The sequence below is a fragment of the Phoca vitulina genome, unplaced genomic scaffold (assembly GCF_004348235.1).
Source record: "Phoca vitulina isolate PV1807 unplaced genomic scaffold, GSC_HSeal_1.0 scaffold15, whole genome shotgun sequence".
Classification (NCBI taxonomy): Eukaryota; Metazoa; Chordata; class Mammalia; order Carnivora; family Phocidae; genus Phoca; species Phoca vitulina.
In genome coordinates this window covers 37,717,530-37,741,097 of record NW_022589718.1, presented here as the reverse complement: position 1 = coordinate 37,741,097, position 23,568 = coordinate 37,717,530, and the positions used below count along the sequence as shown (strand labels likewise).

At 40.6% G+C, this 23,568-nt stretch overlaps 1 protein-coding gene across 2 annotated transcripts in view; it reads right to left on the bottom strand.

Moving 5' to 3' along the window:
- CSMD1 (CUB and Sushi multiple domains 1) overlaps positions 1-23,568 on the bottom strand; it is a 2,006,418-nt gene that overhangs the window by 392,481 nt on the left and 1,590,369 nt on the right. For both annotated transcript variants that reach the window (XM_032413252.1, XM_032413253.1), the window contains exon 13: positions 1,215-1,397. In XM_032413252.1, coding sequence (XP_032269143.1) covers positions 1,215-1,397 — 183 coding nt within the window. The remainder of the gene's footprint in view (positions 1-1,214; positions 1,398-23,568) is intronic.

Here is a 23,568-nt window from a genome sequence, read left to right as displayed (position 1 = left end):
TGAAGACACAAACACATTTTCAAACAATTTTGCACACAAATAACCAGCCACATGAAACTAAGTAATGGCGACCTACTCAGAAGGCAATCCACACCTGCAGAGAGTTAGGATCATCCACCTGTTTTTGAATTGGTAATTCTGTACCATAACATCCCTTCTTTCCCTAAATTGTAAATAGAATATTTCATGGTACACACCACAACCAGAGCCCGCACATAATCGAGTATAGGCTTGACTCAGAAATGATCCAAGCCGAGTTCATGGACATCTGGGGCAAATATCAGAATTCCCAGTTATAGGTTTCTGCCTTCGGAAGAGCAAACATTAATACGAAAAGGTGTGTTTGTGTTATAGGAGCAATTTCCAGAAAATAATATTGGTTCTGTTTAGTCTTCTAGGATAACTTTTCTCTTTATATTTTATGTTTGCCTTTAAAGTGCATTTTTTCAAGTTATTAATTTTTTATTAGTTATAAGGTAACGATTAATAAAAAATAACTCAGAAAATCAGACCATGTGTTGGGTGGATAATACAAAAATCTCTCAGAACATTTATCTTTTAAGAGTGTGTACTTAAAATCAGTTTACATACATACATAGAGAGAGAGGACACCTGTTGGATTTATTTCTAGGGTGTGGCTTTGCTTTTTATTCCATATAATTCCAAATTTGTCTTTCAGGTTTCATGCTACATTTGTTACAAAATGTAGTTACATGCTACATTTAGTTACCAAAAAATCTTGCTTTTAAATCACCGTGAAGTACTTTGTTTCTATTTGTTAGAATCCTTTACTTATGAGGAAGCAGGCAGTTCTCTGAACCCTAGGCTGATGCTACCCACACTTACAACTGGTGTTTGCATGCTAGCACATTATCAAAGTCATCAAGTCCACTGCCTGAGGATGTCTCAGACCAACCCACTTCAGAAGCTCTGGAGGGAAGCGAGGCTTCTGTACGCATGGTCTGTTCTTGCTAGCAGAGAGCTCTCAGCTACATTTTATGTAGGAGATGGAACAATAGCATGGATTAGTTTTACCTGAGTGAGCAAAGCAAGGAAGTTGGTGTTTGAGAACGCCCATGCTTCTTTGGTCAATGAAGCACTCTCCAGAGGTTCTGAACGTTGCCCCCTTTCTAGGGGCACCTGCCTCTTTCCTTCCCTCTCCCCAGGCCTGGCAGCCATAGGATGGAACAGCCCTGTCCGGGCACAGTACTCACATACACAGCTGGGCTTGTTGCCAGACCACTGGTTGTTCTGTTGGCACGTGATCACCCGCTCCCCCACCAGCTCAAAGGCTGCCTGGCACTCGAACGTCAGCGTGTCCCCGTGGAGGAAGCTACTGCCAGCCCGCTTCCCGTAGGCGGGGACACCAGGGTCCCCACATCCTCCCTTTTCAATTTCTGAAAATGGGAAAGAAAAATGAACCATGAAGAAAAAATACACAGTGAACATTTTTCTTTTAACGATTTAGAAAGTGAATGAGTGGTTACTTTTTGCTGGTCGAAACATAGCTTCTGTTAAAAGTTTCAAAAGCATGCTCTGTTCGTCTAACATTGAATTACAAAAGCCTGAAAAAAAAAGGTGTAATTTAAATTGAGAGAAAGGTACTTAATTTATTGTCTTTTAAGGGAGACGAACAGCTACGCAGATGTGTTGGCGACACGAATGTTACAATTAATAGATGCGTCTTCCTGGCCCACACACTTCCTACATGTTGTCCAGGATCGCTGCCATTAAAATGTAAATACCAATTCTGTTTTAATCTATCTTTTTTTAAATATAAACAATACAAGTAAGATTGTTCATTCACTACTGAATATTGAAATCAATAAATCCATTTGAATATTCTTTCTCTTCATCTTAAAACTCATTTATGAAACAAAATGAATATATTAATGGTCTTCAGACAGAAAGAAACTATGCAGAACCAAGCCCCTTTGCATTAAAACGTGATGGATACAAAGGCAACAAAACTATCCATATATTTCAACCTTTGCTCTGTCTTAAATGTTAACTACACAGAATGTATTAAATAAAATGTTTCTTATTTATTCATACAAAAAATATGTTTTGAGGGCCAACTATGTGTCAGGCACTGTTCTAGGTAACCAGTTACTGAACAAACAAGACAGAATTCTCCCACTCTTGGGGCTCACATTTTATAGAGGGAAACAATAAAATTTTTTAAATGTCTATGATTTCTGATCACCATAGGTGGTTTGAAGCAAAATGAAGAAGTTCAAAGGATTACAAAATAATGGATAAGGGAGGAAACAAAGTATAAATCAGCCCCAAAGGAAGTCTGAAATCAGCCCTTCTCAGAAAGAGTTACCAGCCCAGTGTGGTTGGTGCTCGTCGTTGGAAAGGAAGGGAGGGACCCCCCCTGAGCAGCCCGTCAGGTTTTTGTGCGGAGTGGTGTGGGAAGAAGGCATGGCAGGGTTTTAGGATGAGACATGATGTGATCTGAATATAAGTGTAAGAGATCGCTCTGCAGGACTGGTGAGTGGAGGAAGGGAGAAAAGTGAGTTTCAACAGATACAGGACGGTTTCCATGCACACATCAAAAATTCATCTACTGGTCCTCCTGCTGAAATTCTCCATGGGCTTACTCTATTATCTTGTAGTGACCAAGCCCAAATTCAAATTCAGGTTTTATTAGCAATCTAACCACTTGTGAATCAAATTCACAATTTTGGGGATGTTTGTAGATTGGCTCAGGACTGAGTTTCTGGGTGGTCTATGGTGTGGGGAACAGACACACACCCAGAGACTGACCCAGGATGGCTTATTTTACTTGAGAGGAGAAACTTTACTTGAGTGTTTAGCCGTATCAAAGAAGTAAAATCAACCTGTAATATCATAATGGTATCAAGATTTTCAATAGATAGGGTATCAACACATCTGTTTTCTTAGGCAGAATTGCAAAAGAAACAAAAGCAGGTGTTGGGTAACAGGTTCTGTGAGCTCCGCTAACCTGACAGGCTATCAGATAAAGAAGGTGACCCTTATGCTAATGGTTACATAAGAACAAAAGTGTTCCATGGGCGCCTGGGTGGCTCAGTCGTTAAGCGTCTGCCTTCGGCTCAGGTCATGATCCCAGGGTCCTGGGATCGAGTCCCACATCGGGCTCCCTGCCCGGCAGGGAGTCTGCTTCTCCCTCTCCCACTCCCCCTGCTTGTGTTCCTGCTCTCACTATCTCTCTCTCTGTCAAATAAATAAAAAATCTTAAAAAAAAAAATAAAAAATAAAAAAATAATAAAAAAATAAAAACAAAAACAAAAACAAAAAAAACAAAAGTGTTCCTGCATGTGACACAGGCCAAAGAAACCTCCAGAGAACACGTTTCCTTAAGGATAGACCTTAGAGTTCAAGTTTCTGGCCTTGACTTGAACAGAGCTAGGAGTGGATCTACTTGAATTTAACACTTGGGATGCCTTGAATCAAGTTTTGTTTTGTTTTGTTTTGTTTTTTCCACTTATAAAAGGCAGTTCATATCAATGGTTTATAACAGAAAAGAGCTTGCATTTGGCGTGGTTCCCCAGTTGGGTAGGGGTCTGGGCACCCCACAGTCCTGGCAAAGGACACAGCACTGAGGTCAGGAGTCAGGATGTCAGACTTGGTGTTGAGCCTCTCGAGCTTTGCCTGGCCACCATAAGCAATTTAGTCTTTCAAAGTCTCATTTATACATCCTCAGCGACAAGTTCCTACCTCCAAGGACAGCTGAGGGACTTAAACAATGTAATTCACATAAAGTACCCAGTATACAGGGCTCAAAATATTAGCCATTACTGTGATTGTTAGTAAACCTTAGACTTCTAGAAGTTTGTTTGGCCTCCGTGATACTAAAATTCATAATTTCTTTTTACAAGGAAATAAATTACGGCATGTGGGATAATACAATTTTCTACATTAATTGAGTCTGAGAACTCCTGACTGCAGAGTGCTCAGACATAAAAACTACTGTTGTTTGACACACAGTGTGGATGCGGATGAAGGTCTGCCTGCTCCTCATGCTGAGGGTCAAGAGCATGCTGCGGTCACGTATTTCCACCAAAGATGCTGATGTTCACGGGTCCAGATGCAAGGGCTCTCTTGGCCTGGAACGCAACGGGCTGTCCGACACATCCATTATTAGGTGCTCTGCATAGACAAGTGACTAGCGATCAGGCAGCGTGGTCTGGTATCAGTAGGTGTGTGTGCAAGTAGGTCTCACCCCTCAGCCATAGAAGAAATAGGAACGTGGTTCCTGATTAGATCTCCCATGTGAAACCTCATTTGGGGGACTCCTGGGGGACATTCTCCACTCCTGACCCCTACACACTGTGCCCACTCTTGTCCCCCCAAGGAGCGTGACAAAATCCACAGATTTTGAAATTTCCCTTGGAGGTCACATTGCCTTCACTTGAGAACCTGCCTCTACTTTACATATGTTCTGAACCAGGAGAACAAATGGAAGATGAAGAATCAGTGTTGACATTGATACAGTAACCTCATCAAACCTCTTTCCATACGTAATGGAATGTAAGATGTCAAAGATGACTCACAGATGACCTTGAGATTCTTTTTTGGAAACATATACTAGAGTTTGCTATCAATTGACAGATTGAAGCCCCTAGAGAAAGAACAAAAAAGTTGGTCAAAATATCTCTTCCAAATTATCAGTCTAGAAATGGGATATGATAATTAGGGCCTAAAGAAAATACTCGGTTGTGATTATATCCTCACTGCCTCTCTGATCCTGTTCATTCAGCAGCGGGGAAGATTCATATATCAGTCTACTGGGGACTCCATAATGTTCCTGTTGATATGCTTTTCTTTTTCTTTGACAATGACCTTTAAAAGTACTAAATAATATTATTTCATTATCAATTTTTTTCATATTAATTAATTTTTCTGAGTTTATGAAGTATTTATTTTTGAATTAAATTTAAAAATTAATCTAAAATATTTATAGTACTTTGGCATCACATGTTTACCATTCATCTCTAATACATTTTATTTTTATTAGATATATTATGCCTGTAAATGTTTATATAATAAATGAGTAATTGGATTCACAATGTGCTCTTTTGATGTATCTGAGCATTTTTGTTTTTAGTGACATATCAGTATTAGATGACATAGGAAGCAAACAGCAAGATTGATGAAGGAGCCTGGTGGCCTGTTTCAGGCATGCTCATGTGGTCTTTCTGGAGAGAATAAAATGTTTGCATGAATAGGATATCACTCTGGACTAGATACTGGAAAATAGAGAGGTATAAATAGATTAGCATAGAAAGCTTAGAGGTAAATTTCTGAGAAAGGTCATGAGAAATAGTAAGATGAACCATATGAACTTGTCGGTCATTTGACAATTTTTGGTCTACAAAACGCAATTTCGTTCAATTCAATGCAAATCTCTTGAACCAGGAAACCACAGCTGCTCGCCAACACTTACCTGAGGTGTGGTGCATTGCTAATGGAGACCTGGCTGATTATTCCTCTTTCTGTACCATCTTTGCACCTGCCATGACCCCAGCACAGGGCAGTAGAAGCACAGATGAACGAATGCGTCTTTCGGTCATACCTAAGTTCCCTTGGGCTCCTTCGCATAACTAAGTATCTTGGTTTTGTGTCCCTTATCAAACTCTATCCATACAATTTTTTTTGACATATTGGGGCCTCATTGTTTTTGGCTCTCACTTCTTTATCTTCTCCTCAACACTCTAGGGGATGTCCTGTCTTCTTCCACCAGCCCACAGGACTGCACCTGAAGGTAGATCCACCTGTCAGGTGCTGTATGTCATAAAGAGACCAAGCAGTGTGCAACAGCGTGCATTTTCCAAATACTTTTCATGTCTTCAACTTAAATTTCTCCCACTCAAGGCCAGAGGCTACTCAACAGTCCAGAATTTCTCATGCTACCGAGCTTTCTCCCATTCTCATCTCCCCCATCGAAGACACCACCTCTTCTCCTGTCATGGCATCCCCCTTTGCTAAAGCGCTTTCCAATTCCCACAGCCCAGATTTTGCTCCCTGTTTTAGAATTGATAGGTAGCTTTTCTGTAGAGGCTTTAGATCTAATCCAATCAGGACTGACTTTAGTTGTGAACTTGTCTCTCTACCCCATCGCACTGTAAATTCTTCCAGAATGATGACTAATCCATATCTTTCTTTGTATTTGCTAGTACTAAAAACAGTTCCTGAAACAAAGTGGATAGTGGTATTGTTATGTTCTTTAAATGAACTTCTGAGACGTCTGACCGGGCTTAGGTACAGAATTTCTAGCTATAACACAGGCTGCTGATTTTTTTTTTTTTTTCCCCTACAAAGAGTTACTAGCCTTTGCCCAATTTTTTAGTCTGTGACTAATATTTTTGAGCATAGTACATTGACTGTTCTAGCTATAAGGCCAAAGAAAAACAAAACAAAACAAAACAAAACAAAACAAAACAAAAAACGACCAGACCAAGTCACTGATCTTGTGAAGTTTGTAGCTTAGGGCAGTCAGCAGAAAATAAACAAATAATACAAAATATATCAGACCGTGATAAATTCACTGAAGAAAGAGAAAGCAGTGTAAGAGGGAATGCAGAGTGGTAAGGGTTCTGTTTCAGGTGAAACATCCAGGGATGGTCTCTGAAATTCACATTTGAGCAGAGATATGAAGGGAGGACACATCCATGAGTATAAGAAAGCAGAATACCGCACATACAGTGAGCAAAACTAAAACATGGGGCTGAGTGAGGAATCTGTCTGGCAGGGCTGACGAACAGCTAGAGACCAAGTATGATTATAGTCTGGTGATAAAGTGGGAGAAAAGCAAAACAGAAAAACAATGAGGGGGTCAAGGACCAGGCAATGCAAGACTTCTAGACCTTGATGAGGATATTATTCTTTCATTATACTTTATGATAATCATGCTGTAAGAGCTATAGAAACCACGTGTGATGAGCAATTGTTTCTTAGTTTATTGTGAAATTGACAAGAACACCAATCCCAAATTATCATGAAGATTTTAACTTCTTTTTTTTTTTTTTTTTTTTTTTTTTTAAGATTTTATTATTTTTTATTTGAGAGAGAGAGAGGGATAGAGCACAAGCAGGGGGAGCAGCAGAGAGAGAGGGAGAAGCAGGCTCCCCGCCGAGCAGGGAGCCCGATGCGGGGCTCGATCCCAGGACCCTGGGATCATGACCTGAGCCGAAGGCAGACGCTTAACCGACTGAGCCACCCAGGCGCCCCGAAGATTTTAACTTCTATCAACCTGTGTATATACGCTTGGTGGGCAACGTGTGTTACAGGAAAGGGAACTGCATAGAGAATCTAGGTTCAAGTCACAGATCTTTTATTTCATATTCATGGAAACTTGGATCTATTATTCTCTTTGATAATCTTCCAAAATTATTTGTGGAGCACATCTTATGTGCTAAGGTACTAGGCCCAAGAATAATTAATTATCTTCAGGAGGCCTCTAGTCAATTACTTTGAACAGACTATGGATGAACATCATAGTACTCTTGGTGAGACATTCGTCATTTTGAAGACATTCTGAAGTTAGTACTATGCATCAAGTGTCTTTAAAATAAAAACAAGCAGCCAAAAGGAAACTACACTCTGAACTTTTACATATTTTGTGTTCATCCCTGAATGTTTATCTTGTGGGTCATGCAAAACAAAGGTTACATTGAAACCACGGCAGTGATGCTCACATTGCAGCTAGGCTGGGTCCAGAGCAACTCAGCCAAGAGCAGAACCCAGGGAAGCTGCCCAAACTCAGGGACAAGAGAGGAGCAGTCCAGACTCAGTGACTGCCACCCTCCCCCAGGCTCAGGGACAAGAGAGAGGCGGTCCAGACTCAGTGACTGCCACCCTCACCCGGGCTCAGGGACAAGAGAGGAGCAGTCCAGACTCAGTGACTGCCACCCTCACCCCGGCTCAGGGACAAGAGAGAGGCGGTCCAGACTCAGTGACTGCCACCCTCCCCCAGGCTCAGGGATAAGAGAGGAGCAGTCCAGACTCAGTGACTGCCACCCTCCCCCGGGCTCAGGGACAAGAGAGGAGCAGTCCAGACTCAGTGACCACCACCCCCCCCCCCGGGCTCAGGGACAAGAGAGAGGCGTTCCAGACTCAGTGACCACCACCCTTCCCAGGGCTCAGGGACAAGAGAGAGGTGGTCCAGACTCAGTGACCGCGACCCTTCCCAGGGCTCAGAGACAAGAGAGGAGTGGTCCAGACTCAGTGACTGCCACCCTTCCCAGGGCTCAGGGACAAGAGAGAGGCAGTCCAGACTCAGTGACCACCACCCTTCCCAGGGCTCAGGGACAAGAGAGGGACAGTCCAGACTCAGTGACCGCCATCCTCCCCCTGGGCCATAATGAGATGTTCCTCGGGACACATTCTACTTTGCAATGTTAATTTCCATCATCTTACCCAACACCCAGCATTACTGGCTCCCTGGTTTCAAAATGAAAGAAGTCCAAAAGAAACAAAAAGCCCCTCACCTTTAGAACTTCAGGCAAGGCTGCTCCTTACATCATTCAGTTATATATTATCGCCACAGAATGCAGAATCTGAGAATTTTCATGACACCTCTGTAGAACCATTTATTCCCGTTAAATAGGAAAGTTGACTTTCCTAGTTGAGCTTCAAGCTTAACACATTAACTATTGTATTTTAAAGGAATGAGGTGTTCTTAATTCTAGCAAAGTTCTAAACAGACCCCTTTTTGCCTTGGCCTCTGCATTCTGATTCCCTAAAATCAGTGGTTCCCAGACTTGCCTACACGTCAGCATCACACAGGGAGCTCCAACCCCTCCCAGTCACAAGTTCTAGTGTTTTCCAGTGGGACTTTATCTACACTGCGAAGGTCCCGCCTAGGGAAGAAGGAGGAGTGGCTTCCAAGCAGGACCGGAGGCATCCCCTAGTCAGGGGAGAAGGATGACAGGCTGCAGTTTTCAAGAGGATGCAGCACCCCCGGGGGACCATTTCAGAGGACAGCAGGGGGGTGAATAGCGAGCAGTCAGAATCTCACCCCTCCTCTCTCAAGCAGCACGCCTTTTCCTACCTAGCACATGTCAGCACCAGAATGCAGATACAAAAAGTCCAAAAAAAAAAAAAAAATGACTGATTTAGACCAACCTCTGGTAATACATATTTCTAAATAAGCACATCGCATGCATGCTATCAAAGGGGAAACTGGAGTTCTTTCCCAATAATGGTCCCTAAGTTGGACTAAAGCAAAGGTTTATGCATAAAGAGAAACACCAAAGTGGCATTATTATATTTGTCTATTTAAAAATAATCCCATGGAAATGATCCCATGTGTGCAGTGAATCTACCCATAAATTATACCTGCACACAAAAACAGCTAGGTCATCTCGCAAGCTACAATAGTCTCTTTTTCACAGGTCAGAGTAAAAGTGTCACTAAGTATTGTGAATTTTGTTTTATTAGGATTGCCTTTGGCTGCTAGGAACAAAAAGGTTCAATGAATACGGGCTGAAATTAGTGAGTATTTTCTTTTCCTCATGTACCCAGAGGTTGGAAGTGCAGAGAGGCAGAAGGATTGCATCGGCAACGAGGGTCTGGGCTTGCTGGGTGACATCTGGAGGGTTCTGTCTCTTGGTGCAAAGTGGCTGCTGAGTCTCAAGGCAGGGGGAAGTGGAGAGGCAAGGTTTCCCATGAGGGCAGCAAGCTGGGTTTTTTTCTTTTAAAAACAAAACAAAACAAAAGCCAAAAAACCCAAGACCAAACCAAAACCAAGGTCATATCTAATGATTTCTGTTCATCCTTCTTTGTGCCTGGCAGGTCACCTGGCCATTCCTACGTCTGAAAGATCCAGGAAATGTCATAGCAGACTCTACCATGAAGAAAAACAAAGGAAAATGGTTTCAGTCCTTTTATAAATGGTATTTGCATAGACAATCCGCAGCATCTGCCACAAAAGGTTGGCAAAATTAAAAATTGAAATTAGTTCCTACCAAAAATATCATCTCAATGGGGAAACAAATCACCTCTCAAACATCAAGCCATTTTTAATATGTTTGGCACTTCTCACCAGGACAGTGTTTAAATATTTTGTTACCTTGTGTTACAGGTAACAAAGGTAACAGTTTTCAGGAAAAAAGAAATAGAAATAAGTTCTTAAAAATTATTTTGGGAATACGTGGGGAGTTAAATAATTAAGGCAAATAAAAGTAAGTGTGAGTATTACTAAAATGATTTTCATGTAGGTAGAAAAATGACAAATTAGGTAAAAGAAAAATAAGAGAATGCATCAGGATATAATGAACCAAAACTATTTGGGTCCTTCTTTATTCTTTCTTCATTCTGCCATAAAAATCAAGGAGATCCAAGGCTTTTGTTGGAGTAGGTGGCAAATTTACAGGTACACTTTAACTGGCTAACTTCCAACTGATTTGTATTTTCATGGGCTTGAAAGCACATTTGGATAGCTGATCATAAAGAAGAGAAAGAGGTGCATATTCAAGGGGGAAAAAAGGCAATTTTAATTTTAGAAACTAGGGAATAGGTTTAATAAATTACTTGTCCTGTTATCAACTTTTTTCCTAAGGAGATTAGCCGTACCAACATGAAAGGCACCATTTTTCATAGGATTCCACACGCTTAGAGTTAGCAGCCCTAGAATATAAACTCACTAATTCTTCCAAGTGTGTTTCCTAGTCAGTTTTTCTCAGAGATAGGAAGCCACACTCGTTAGAGATAAATGCCCTGTACCTGCTTTACTAAGATAGATATGGGATGTTAACTTCCGCCACTAAATATTGCTGAATATTATTTACTATGCAATACCAAAGATAAACTTCCTATGTTTATTACATCTATTAAAATAAATAACTTATGCCTAGCTTACAAAGATTATTTTGTGATTGAAATGGGCATTTAGCAATGAATAATTTAAACATTTTCGAGGCCAATTTTTATTTTCAACTTTGCTCTACAATTAGGCAGAACATTTGGGCACTTGATTATCCAATTATCTGTGCATTACAGCAAACCCAAAATTGCTTCTGGAGAAGAATGTTGGCACGGCCCACGGGTATTTCATTAGGTCACCTCTTCAGAGTTGGCGTATCACCTACCCAGGCATGTGTTCTTGTTAGACATTTCATCTTATAAGATAATGTCATTTTATCCAAGCATATGGCTCTGTCCTGAGTTGGCAACACATGATATCTGCATAGCAAGTAATTATCTGGGAACACAGTACTGAATTAACTGCTAATCAATAATTTTTCAGAGTTGTTATGGAATGCATTATAAGCCCCCAACACCCACCCGCCCATAATTCAGGTTGAAGCCCAAACCCTCGATGTGACTGTATTTGGAGGTGGGGTCTGTAAGGAAGTAAGTTGAAATTAGGTCATAATGGTAGGGCTTTTGTTCAATAGGACTGTTGTCCTTCTAAGAAGAGGATGAGACAGTAGGGGCCAGGCACACATAGAGAGAAAGCCATGGGAAGACACAGGGAGAAGACTGCTATCTGCAAGCCAAGGAGAGAGGTCTCACAAGAAATCAGCACTTTGGTCTTGGGCTTGCAGCCTCCAGAACTCTCAGGGAATAAATTTAAGCCCCCTAATGTGCGGCCCTTTTTATGGCAGCCCAGGCAAACTAATATAAGGGTATGAAAGAGACAATATTTATAGATTTGTGATGCCCATGATGTCAATTGACTGTAGAATACGTGAGTCTTTATTCGGTCGGGATCGATTTGCTTTTATGTTCTCTGGCAAAGTTTTTCCAACTGACTTTGGCTTCGGAGTTATGCAAACGGCAGATACTGAGAACTGTCAAAAGGAAGAAGCTATGGCTCCTTCCCGTTCATAAATATTTCCTAAAAATACTGAGAATATTGTTTACATTTTAGTGAAAAATTGTTTTTATGAAGCCCAAAAGGAAAATTATTCTCTGATTTTAGTAGTATACAATTCTCGGGACACTGGTTTGTGTTTATTCCACCAACTTTCTGACTATGTGAGGACAAGAATGGAAGGATAGAAGCCTGGGGGTCTTCTTGGGTTGGGGATTGTTGGAGTTGGACAGGAAGGAGGAGCAGTGAGCACACCAGAAGACGACAATGGAGCTTCGGGAAACTTCCGGTGATGACAAGGTCTTCTTCAGGATCAGGGAGTGAGTGGCCAACGTGCTCGTTGTCGGGCAAGCTGTTGCAGCTAACGTTCTCTGCTGCTCTGTGCACGACCCAAACTTGATCCTTCACTTCCCCAGCTTTTAAGACAGGGAAGGTTTCCTGGACCAGCAATCTGGCACAGGAGAACCCGGGGAGAGGTGTTGGTGATTATGTTGGGTTTTGGTCTGTTTTGGTCTGTTGTCTACAAATCGCCAACGTTCAGCCTGAGGGTCAAGGACCGTTAGTCTTGGGAAAGCTGAGGTGGACGGTTCACACTGTTACTGCTCAACATGGTCAAGTCCATCCTGAGCAGCAGAGATGTGTTCTGTCTGCCCGTGAAGCCTGCTGGAGTTGGGGGGGGGGGAGTGGTTCACAGCATCAAAAGACCCTCTGCCACACTTGCTGATCGTGGAAGCATCACAAAGCATCTTGCTGATGAGGATGACACACGTGTATGTTTTCTCTCTCTGAATTTTCTGGGTCCACACTATGTCCTGCCCTGTCTTCTCTGGATGGTGGTCCTCTGTGTGCCCTTGGGTGTGCCATCTCGTTTGGAGAGAAATGCAGAGATCCACCCCTCTCTTGGTGCTCTTTCCTGCCTGGTCTCCCCATTCCCTAAATGTTCCCACTGTCAGCATATCCTGTCCTTCCAGGGACTGCTAACCCCCAGTCCATCAAAGGTGGGTACTCCAACCTTTCCTTCACATTTCTTCGGCTAATTGTTTAGTCAGGGTCATAGAGGAGCAACGAGCAGAGAAATACTAATTTCCATCGGTAATTAGAATTGCGCCCTCTTCTTTTCATGCATTGTGAAGAATTCACTTTGGAGTGTAAGAAATTCCAGTAAAACCTGCATTACTTTCATTTTGTTATTGTTATTAAGAATAGCACGTGCTGAAAACACTTATAATAAGGCATTCCAAACATTCAATTTATTTACTACAACTATTTCTCATGCAATGGGCATGTTTTCTTCCACACGCTTCCAGATTAATTTATGGTTCTCAAAGACACGGAAGAACAGGTTTTTTTTTTTAAGTATCTGTAAGATTTCCTTAGTTTTGAAATAAAGGGAAATTTACAACCACATTTAAATACACGATCTTCACTGGTAAAGATAATTTTTATCTCAGTTGTAGCAGAAGCCAGCTTTAAAACCCTGAGTACATTATTTAATCTTCATGAGAAACAAAGGTGATAAGATTGGGTAATTGTTAATGTCCCTTCTGGTTTTATATTTTTGTGACATTCTGAAGTCTTAGATTTAGAATTTACCAAAAACTACGAGCCGTAGGTCTTGGCTTTCCCATGATTAATAAATTTTACAAAAACATTGTTTTAGGACCATCTCAAAGAAGGTACACAGTTCCTTGATGGGTAACATCAGCCAACCTCCCAAGTCCCAAAGACCCCACACAAAGACATGTCTGCGGTGTTAGCTGCCCTCCCGTGCATTCCAAAGATCATCAGCCACGATTATCCGTGCCCCAACATCACTGCTGCCCTTTGAAGGATTGCTTCCTACCTGGCTCTTCATTCCACTTTCCATGCTGCAGCCAAAATAATGTTTCTAAACCTCAGACCAGGTGGTGGCCCTAACTCACTTGAAATGCCTCTGGCGATTTCCATTCTTAATCCAAATTCTTTTGTTTATGTAGGACGCCTGGCATGATCTGGACATTACTAACACCTCTGGGTCATCTTTCTTCATGCCTTTCCTTGCAATCCACCATCCAGGCTACAAGTTCTTTCAGTAACTGATGGTACCTCTTCTTCGCAGTCTTCCTCACTCACTGCAAACATCATGTCCACCCTGCCTCTCGTGTCTCCAGTTCAGTTCATTGCTGATAGTCTACTTTCAATTGCACTTGCGCTGGGATAGCCTGCATCCTGGGATAGCCTGCATCTCTCTATTCTCTGCCGTACCACTTGTCACTGTGCATTTTATTTATCTTTTGTGCTTACTGTAAACTCTGAGAGGGTCTATCGTATTGCCTGGTAAATCTCCAGTAGCTATCCAAATGACCAAGGCACAGTAGATGCCCTTCAGAATTATTTTATTTAATTTTATTTTTTTAATTTTAAATATTTTATTTTTAAGTAATCTCTACACACAATGTGAGGCTCAAACTTACAACCCCAGGATCAAGAGTCACCTATTGTACTGACTGAGCCAGCCAGGTGACCCTCTTCAAAATTATTTTCAATGAGTGCCACAGAAGCTGATATTTATGCATGGTTTTATAATCTATACTTGCTACTCACCGCATTTCAAATGTACTTGCTCACTCATGAAACGTTTTCCAACTCCTAACTGACCTAGGATCCAGGATGGGGTGGGTGAGTTTAGATAAAGTGTATATTTTATTATGTGAAAAGACAAAATAATTTTGTAATAAAAACAATAATGAGGTATTTCATGAATAAGTAAAATTTGTGTTTACAAAATGAGTTTTAATATCCCCTGGGGCCTTTTATGAAATGTAATCACTTTTAGCCCTTTTCTTAGATTGAGAGCAAATGAAAAAAATACACAAGTTATAGATGGAAAATAAAAATACTGTTTTCTTTACTTATAAAATGCATCTATTTTATTTGGAAATGTATCCCTATGTTTTCGTGATAATCTCTTAGTTAAAATAATATACTGCCAAATAAGAATTTGGGTTGAATATAATACTTAATTCTTGGCAGTAAAAATGATTGCCCACCAGCACCAAAGGCTTTTTATACTTATGGACTCTTTTGAAAAATAAGTGCTCTTCAGATGTACTTTAGACAATCAGCACACTGAAATATTTATATGTAAAACTAACATAAGATAAAATACAAACAGGGCAAGAGCAAGACATCAACTCTGAAGCTCTAACCACGCAGAGGGGAACTATGACAGGTTTCTAAACATCCACATAAGAACATATTTGTTGTACACCCAAACTTCAAAAAGCACTGAAAAGAAGGTAGGATAGAGGCAAGGTATAATTATCCTTTCAGAAACATAGCATGTTTGCATGGTTTGTTTCATATCACCCCCCACGGGTTGTCACAGTGGATATATTGGAATATGCCCAGAGAAACTGCCCATTTCTTCAAAATCTGTGGTCCCTCTTCTCTGATGATGCCATTGCCGTTGTTCTTGGCGGGCATGAGCCAGGCAGGGTCGTGCAGGACACAGCTAGTAATGCAGAACACGTATTACTGACTGTTCTTTTATTTCTGTAAACCGTATCCACAAGTAGATGAGAAAACCATCAGCTGCTTTAGCAGGTACTTTCTCTTCTCTTCCAAAAGCACGTAGGGAAGTTCTTTTTATAAACGTGCTCAATGAATACAGCTAAATCCTAAAATTATGTTCACCCATAGTTATACATCAAGACAATAATTTCTTAAAATTTCAGTAGATAATTTGTGGATTATATAAGCTAATATCCCTGCCTTTTAGTGAGCATGATTTATCAGGAGTAAACTTTTACAACATACCATGTCCTGATCCCATTGGTGTGCATTATCTCCCTAATCTACTTGTGACAAGGTCATACAATTTCTTTTTTTTTTTTTTTTTAAAGATTTTATTTATTTATTTGAGAGAGAGAGAATGAGAGAGAGCGAGTACATGAGAGAGGGAGGGTCAGAGGGAGAAGCAGACTCCCTGCCGAGCAGGGAGCCCGATGCGGGACTCAATCCAGGGACTCCAGGATCATGACCTGAGCCGAAGGCAGTCGCTTAACCAACTGAGCCACCCAGGCGCCCTAAGGTCATACAATTTCTGTTTGGCACGGGAAATACACTAGGTTGCTGAAGTCTCAGTCATTATAGAATATTTATTTGGATTTTTGAAATTATTACTCCATTGATTAGGAGTGATACGATCAAGATGGCGGCATAGGTCATTCCCGATCTCAGTCCCTTTCACGAGAAGCCCCACCAGCAACTATCCATAGATAAGACACCATTGGGAAAATCCCTGAACACAAAGCTGAGGCTGAAGCACCTTTTGGACCACTTCCAGACCGAGAAGAGCTGCATTTTTTTTTTTTATGAAAATAGAAAAAACAATCCTAAAATATGTATATAACCACAGAAGATTCCAAATAGCCAAAGCAATCTTGAGAAAGAACAATGTTGGAGGCATCACCTTTCCTGATTTCAAACTATACTACAAAGCTATAGTGTTCCAGGAAGTGTGGTACCGTCAGAGAGACATAGAGATCTGTGGACCAGAATACAGGGAGCCCAGAAGTCAACCCACATATCTGTGGTCATCTAATATTTTACAAGGGAGCCAAGAACACTCAGTGAGGAGAGGACAGTCTCTTCAGCACATGGTGCTGTGAAACTGGGTACGTATATGCACAAGAGTGAAACTGGACTCCTCTCTTGCACCACGCACAAAAACTAACTCAAGATGGATGAAAGTCTTTTTCCCCCCAAAAATTCATTTGTTTTAAGTATTTTATTTTACTTTTATTAATTGAGAGAGAGCACGTGAGCAGGGACAGAGGGAGAGGGAGAGGCAGACTCCCCGCAAAGCAGGGAGCCCGATGTGGGGCTCGATCCCAGGACCCCGGGATCATGACCTGAGCCAAAGGCAGATGCTTCACCGACTGAGCCACCCAGGTGCCACAAGACGGATGAAAGTCTTAAACATAAAACCAGAAACCATGAAATGCCTAGAAGAAAACATAGGGAAGAAATCTCCTGGACATCGGTCTTGGCAATGATTTTTTGGATATGACACGAAAAGTATAAGCAGCAAAAGCAAAAATCAAGTGGGACTACTTTGGTCCAGCAAAAGAAATGATCAACAATATGAAAATGTAACCTATGAAAAGAGGGCAAATACTTACAAATCATGTATCTGGAAAGAGGTTAATATCCAAAATATATAAGGACTGATACAGCTTAATAGCAAAATAGTAATAATAAAATAAAAAATAAGTAAATAATCCAATTGAAAAATGGCCAAATCACCTGAATAGACTTTTTTTTTCAAAGAAGACATACAGATGGCCAACAGGTACATCAAAAGGTGCTTGACATCACTCATTATCAGGAAAATGCAAATCAGAACCATGATGAGACATCACCTTACCCTGTCAGAATGGTATCATCAGAAAGACAAGAAACAACAGGTGTTGGCGAGGGTATGGAGAAAGGGGAACCCTCTTGCATGTTGGTGGGAATGCAAACTGGTGCAGACACTCTGGAAAACAGTATGGAGGTTCCTCAAAAAGTTAAAAATAGAGCTACCCTATAATCCAGAAGTCCCACTTCTGGGTATTTATCTGAAGGAAATGAAATCACTGTCTCGAAGAGATATTTGTACCCCCACGTTCATTGCAGCACTTTTTACAATAGCCGAGGCAGGGAGACATCGTGGTCATTTGTACATGAATGCATGATTTAAAACATACATACACAGTGGGCTATTATTCAGTGATGAAAAAGAAAGAACTCCTGCTATTTGTCATAACATGGATGAACCTTGAGGGCATTATGCTAAGTGAAATAAGTCAAACAGAGAGAAAGACTATATAATTTCACTTACAAGTGGAATCTAATAAAATGGACCTCATAGAAACATTGCAAATTGGTGGTTGCCAGGGGTGAGGGGGTTGGGAGAAGGACTGAAGGTGGTCAAAGGATACAAACTTCTAATTATAAGGTGAATTAAGTCCTGGAAATGTAATATACGACATGGTGACTACTTAATAACACTTACTATACCCTGGAAAGTCACTCAGAAAGCAGTGGATCTTAATATTTCTCATCACACACACACAGACAGTAACTGAGTGAGAGACTAACATGATTTTGGTAATCACTTCTCAACATACACACGTATCAAACCATATGGTGCACCTTAAACTTACACAGTATTATATGCCAATTTTATCTCAATAAAGCGGGAAAATATCATAAAATTTATATATTTTATGTGGTTTCCACAGATTAAAATCTCCTTTAAATTCCCTATGGTTTCTCACAGGATTTCAATTCACTAATTTCTTCAGAAACCACTTTGTTCCAACTATTCAGATAACCTTTCCTTAAAAGTGTTAGAAACATTTGGATTTTATTTATTTATTTTTTTAAAGATTTTATTTATTTGCTAGAGTGAGAGAGAGAGAGTAAGAGTACAAGCAGGGGGAGTGCCAGGCAGAGGGAGAAGCAGGCTCCCCGCCGAGCAGGGAGCCAGATGTGGGACTTGATCCCAGGACCCTGGGATCATGACCTGAGCCGAAGACAGACGCCTAACCGACTGAGCCACCCAGGCATCCCAAAACATTTGGATTTTAGAAACTAAAGCTTTTTTCTCTGATAACATCAGACCAATCTATTTACAGACTGAATAAAGTGTTGCTTATGCTTTTACTCTTGTGGTAAAAGCAAGTCCCCTTAGCTTGTGTGTCTACACTTTTCTCATCTGCTACTCGACTGTCACTTGTATCCTGAATTTAGGGTTTAAAAAAAAAAAAGACTAGAGTACGTAAGAGGTCATCTGTGGCTTCCAGATTACTACTGCTTTGGGGGGCGGTGCTAGTAACCAGGTGAGAATGTGCCCAAGATCAAGCACTGCTTCCATCCTCTGGAGAGGGCAGAGGTAATGAGAGCAACGGTGTCTCGTACAATGTCCACGCTGCACCTGTTCTTCCATTCTCATATTTCTTGGGGCTTTGACTCAGAAATACCTAAAATAAGTGACTTCCTTTCATCATCCTTAGAAAACAAGATTGCCACCAATGACTGGCAATCCACCCATGCTGCCCCTTGCAGGTGACATCTGAGCATTTCCACATGGCGGACACAGCTATGCCCCCGGCATCACAGAACGCTGTGTGGACAGAACAGTCAGGCGCTTGGAAGGAGCTGGAAACTCCCATGGCCATTTCCTTTCCAACACAAAGAATAACATGACCCCGGAAAGTAGCAGATTGCTATTACAGTAGCCTGTGCTTGTTAAAATTATGTGTAATCATGCTTAATTATGGTGTTCAGGGGAAATTCTGTTGTGTGGGTAAAATACTGTATTTGCTTTTCACACCAATGTGCTTCGTTTGACTGAAATAAAAATGAGATGCTTTTAAAGGTGTTGTCAACAGCTAAGATGCATTGGGAATGAGGTTGCTTGGCTTTTCTTTCCCCTCTGTGGCCCCTACTGTGAAATTCTGGGTCCAAGAAATCCAGGAGGCGTGGACCGCAGAAACGAGCTTCAGCTCTTCTCTCTAGTCTCACAGAGACTATGGGAGTATTCGTATCCAAACTCAAGTTTAGCTCTGGGCAAATGATTTCTAAGTGCTGTTGGAGTTGAGAACTCTGTTTGTGCTACTGCCCAGGACTAATCTGAAAATGCCCATCTTATCCAAAATACTGATCAGCTCCAACAGGAGGCTACCCTGACTTGGCCAAAATCCTCGATTTCCCTGCTGATTAGTCACCTGATTCAGGATTTAAAAGGACTGATTCTAAGCTGAAGATGTTGACCCAACACTGCTCCGCGTCTCTGTGGAGAGGGTGGCTTGTCCTGGCGTGGTCTCCTGCATGAGCCTGCTCCCCGTGAGCCCAATGCTCTGTGTCAGAACACGAGCAGTGTGCATCACTGTCATTGTGATCGACAGAAAATGTCCAAATTGGTGATCAGGTGCATAGGATTGCACACACACATGTCGAAGTACGTTAGGAAACCAGAAGGAAACACCAGACCCTTTCAAGTGCATAGTCTCATCTTTCCCATTATTACAGAATGCTTTCAGTATGCATTCAGAACCATGAGAAACAATGAAAAGAGCCACAAGGAAAGAGAAGCACCTCAAAGCAAATGAAAGGTATGTACAATGCCATCTCATTTTCCAGAATGAATTACTCAAAATTCAGTTATAAAAAAATAATTTTAGTATGATTTTACTTTCATTTATGTTACACTTAAGGTGCACAAATAGTTAATGTTTTTTGTTTTTGTTTTTGTTTTTTTTTCCAGGGAGGGGTTGCAGTTTTTGAATTGGAAGACCATCTGCAGCCCTCGAATAATGAACCTTACGTAGTCGGTCTCGATTGTAGGTCGTAGGTCGTAGGTCGGGGCTTCGTAAAAACACAAGCCAGGCTGTCCCATAATCCCTCACCTCAGCAGGAACCTCACCTTTATGCCCAGAGTGAAGGGATTCAGCATGGGTATGTGCACTCCTTCATATAGTGGGCCTGTTAGGTTTACAATATGCTGATCAGATGCTCCTAGTTTATTTTCAAATTCCTGCTCACTGTAAACATTAAAGATACAGTCCACCACATTGTAATTTCTACAATGACTGCAGGAAAAGGAAGGAAGAAGTTCTTGCTTACCAGATGACCTGAGTCATGAAAAAGGAATAAAATATTTGTACCATTCTAGAATTTCTATTTTCAAGTAATAAAAACAGACACATTGTTTGTTTAAATAAATATATGCATATTTATATACACACACAAACACACACATATATATTTGATTTTGACAAAAAATATATATGTTTGAGTGTGAATGTCGGGAGGATGGTATTGAAGTAACACTTGGAAACACAAATAACTGAGAAATCTCTTTTCTAGGCAATCCCTTTAAAACAACCATGACCCATGTAGTCAATAGGAGGAAAAACAGAAATTAACTGGAAGAAAAGTGGAGAAATGATTCAAATTTATTTATTCACCTGCAAGTTTCTAAGAAATAGCACATTTTCTTTTTAAATACCAAAGAGCTAACAGCTCCATTAAAAAAAAATTCTAAATGTTTCACAGCTTTACACACCAAAATTAAAACAAACTGATAAATTAAATGCTTCCTGTGACTGAGAATAATCACTGATACTCTCTTTCTGTCAGTCATCTAATAATCAGGTTTTATATTACATTTAAAAAGCTAATACTACATATTTATAGTCTTCTTTTGTGCTGTACGTCATAAAAAAGGCACTAAACGTGTGTGGAGTTTGACCGTAGTGGTGGTCATTTTATCATAATAACTGAAAACAATAAAATTGCATTTGACCAGTTCTGTGCTCATTTTCAGGGTGGAAAAATGAAAATTATATTTTAAAGCTTTTATAGAGTTATTAGGAAACTTTTTTTTTCATTACACTGATAATGTAAGATATCTGAAAGCTAACTCGGGAAGAAAATGCATCATCGTAAAAAGTGCGAGGGCTGGTCTGGAACCCGGATCCAGTGACTGACCAAGAACTCTCCAGGGGCAAGAGGGTGGTGGATGTCGGGAAGGGCTCTCCTGAGCCCACATCTCCTGAGGAAGCCACACGTATGGTGTGCAGGGGTAAAGCTGTTTTCAGAAGCTATGTAGAATTAATAGATAAAATCCCTAGTTACTAGTAAGTAGAATAAAAGAACAAAACAAAACCTTGTCCTCTATCCCACCAAATACCCCTCTATCATTTCATTTATACAAGATAATGATTGGAGGATAATAATGGTTTTGTATACTCCATTAGATATCAGTGCATTCAGAGGAAATATTTTGGTCTATTGATCGTGCCTTAAATCCCCAAGATAAGTGGTCCCAAATTTCTAAATTATAGATTCTAAAGTTTCATAGACTGGTTCCTGTCATCTGTATCCAGCTGACTCTTCCTATGAATATCTGATCAATGAAACATCTGCTGGCCACTCTGGTCCTCATCAATGTTCATCTTCTCTGAAGTTCTGTTTCATTTATCTTAGATATTGGTCACTCTCTCCCTTGAGATTGTGACCTCTGCAGAGCTGGGCCCATGGCGTAGCTCTGCGGTGTTCTCTATTACATACCATAATTCTGGGGATCCGGCAAATGTTCAATAAATAATCTTGGGTTTGTCGATGGAGCAGAAACAAATGATCTAAATGGGTTAAATATGAAGGAGAACCAAGAGTTTTGGGTATGGAGAAACTTTTACAGAAATTGTTTTTCCATTTGGTTTTCAGAAAATGCTCACTGATAAAAATCTATTCAAAAGTATCATGTGTATATCTGTAATTCTTACAACTGAGTGAGTATGAACGTACCTTAAGTTTAATGCTATACCATCAAAGAAAGTCAGTTGGAAAAAAAAAAATCAGAAGACACAAGAAATAATGGTAAATTTTGTAAAAGAGCACATGACAAGGATCAAGACTTGCCATTTAGGAATCTAGCTGGAAAATAATGAAATCTTTCAAATCTATGTTTGCTTCATTTCTTTGATTCTCCCGTTTCTATATATTCTCACCTATGCTATTTGTAGAGTACTATGAAAAAAAATAAACAGAAGAAGAAATTACTATCTGGTCATTCATTATTATGCATTCCAGTCCAGCAGTTTGTTTGTTTGTTTGTTTGTTTGTTTTTTCAGTCAGCTTACTTGAGGAATAAATTATGAAAATAAAATTCACCACATATAAATGAGCAGTTTGTTGAGTGTTTATTTAATCTGATGAATTTGATGGAAGTATATAGGTGTGTACCCACTGATGGAATCATGCCATAGAACCTTCCTGTCCCTCCAAGAGTTTCCTCATGTTCTGGTTCTCGCCAGCACCCTCTTGTTTCCCTGGTTCTTGGGAACCAGTAATGCAATTTCTCTCATCATGGTTTTCCCTATTAGAGAATTTCATAGAAAAGGAATCATACAGTACCTACATTTTTTTTAAGATTTTATTTATTTATTAGAGACAGAGAGACCATGAGAGTGGGGAGGGTCAGAGGGAGAAGCAGGCTCCCCACTGAGCAGGGAGCCCGATGCGGGACTTGATCCCAGGACTCCAGGATTATGACCTGAGCCGAAGGCAGTCGCTTAACCAACTGAGCCACCCTGGCGCCCCAGTACCTACATTTTTGGGTCTGGTTTCTTTTGCTTAGTATAACGATCTTGGGATTCACCCCGGTAGTCTCCTATATCAGCACCTATTACTTTTTTACAGCTTAATAGTAACCAGCTGCCTGGATATACCACCAATTGTTTGATTACCAGTTGATGGCCATTTGAGTTGTTTTTAGTTTGAGTTCTTTTCATTTATGATGAATATAGTATTAGGAACATGCAAGCACAAGACGTTGTGTGGACATGGGTTTTCATTTCTCTTGGGAGATCTTTTAGGAGTGAAATGGCTAAGCCGTGTAAGATGCACCTGCTCTGCCCACACTTGTTTCTCCTTGCCGCTGGGATAATGGACTTCATCTCCACTAGTACCACGACACCAAACTTTTTGTTTAAACCAATTAATTCAGGCATACACAGAAACAAACACCTAAGTTACTTAACTATTTTTGGATATGTACCAAATCAGGAAAACTATTTCACACTACCGATTCTACTTGTTGATGAAAAAGCAGACTCTCTAATGGTCTTTTAGAGCAAATATTTTACAATTCATCTCTTTTTAACATAGTTTGTTTCATGGACTCATTCTTAGACTACCAATAGGGACACACACTTATCAGTACAGGA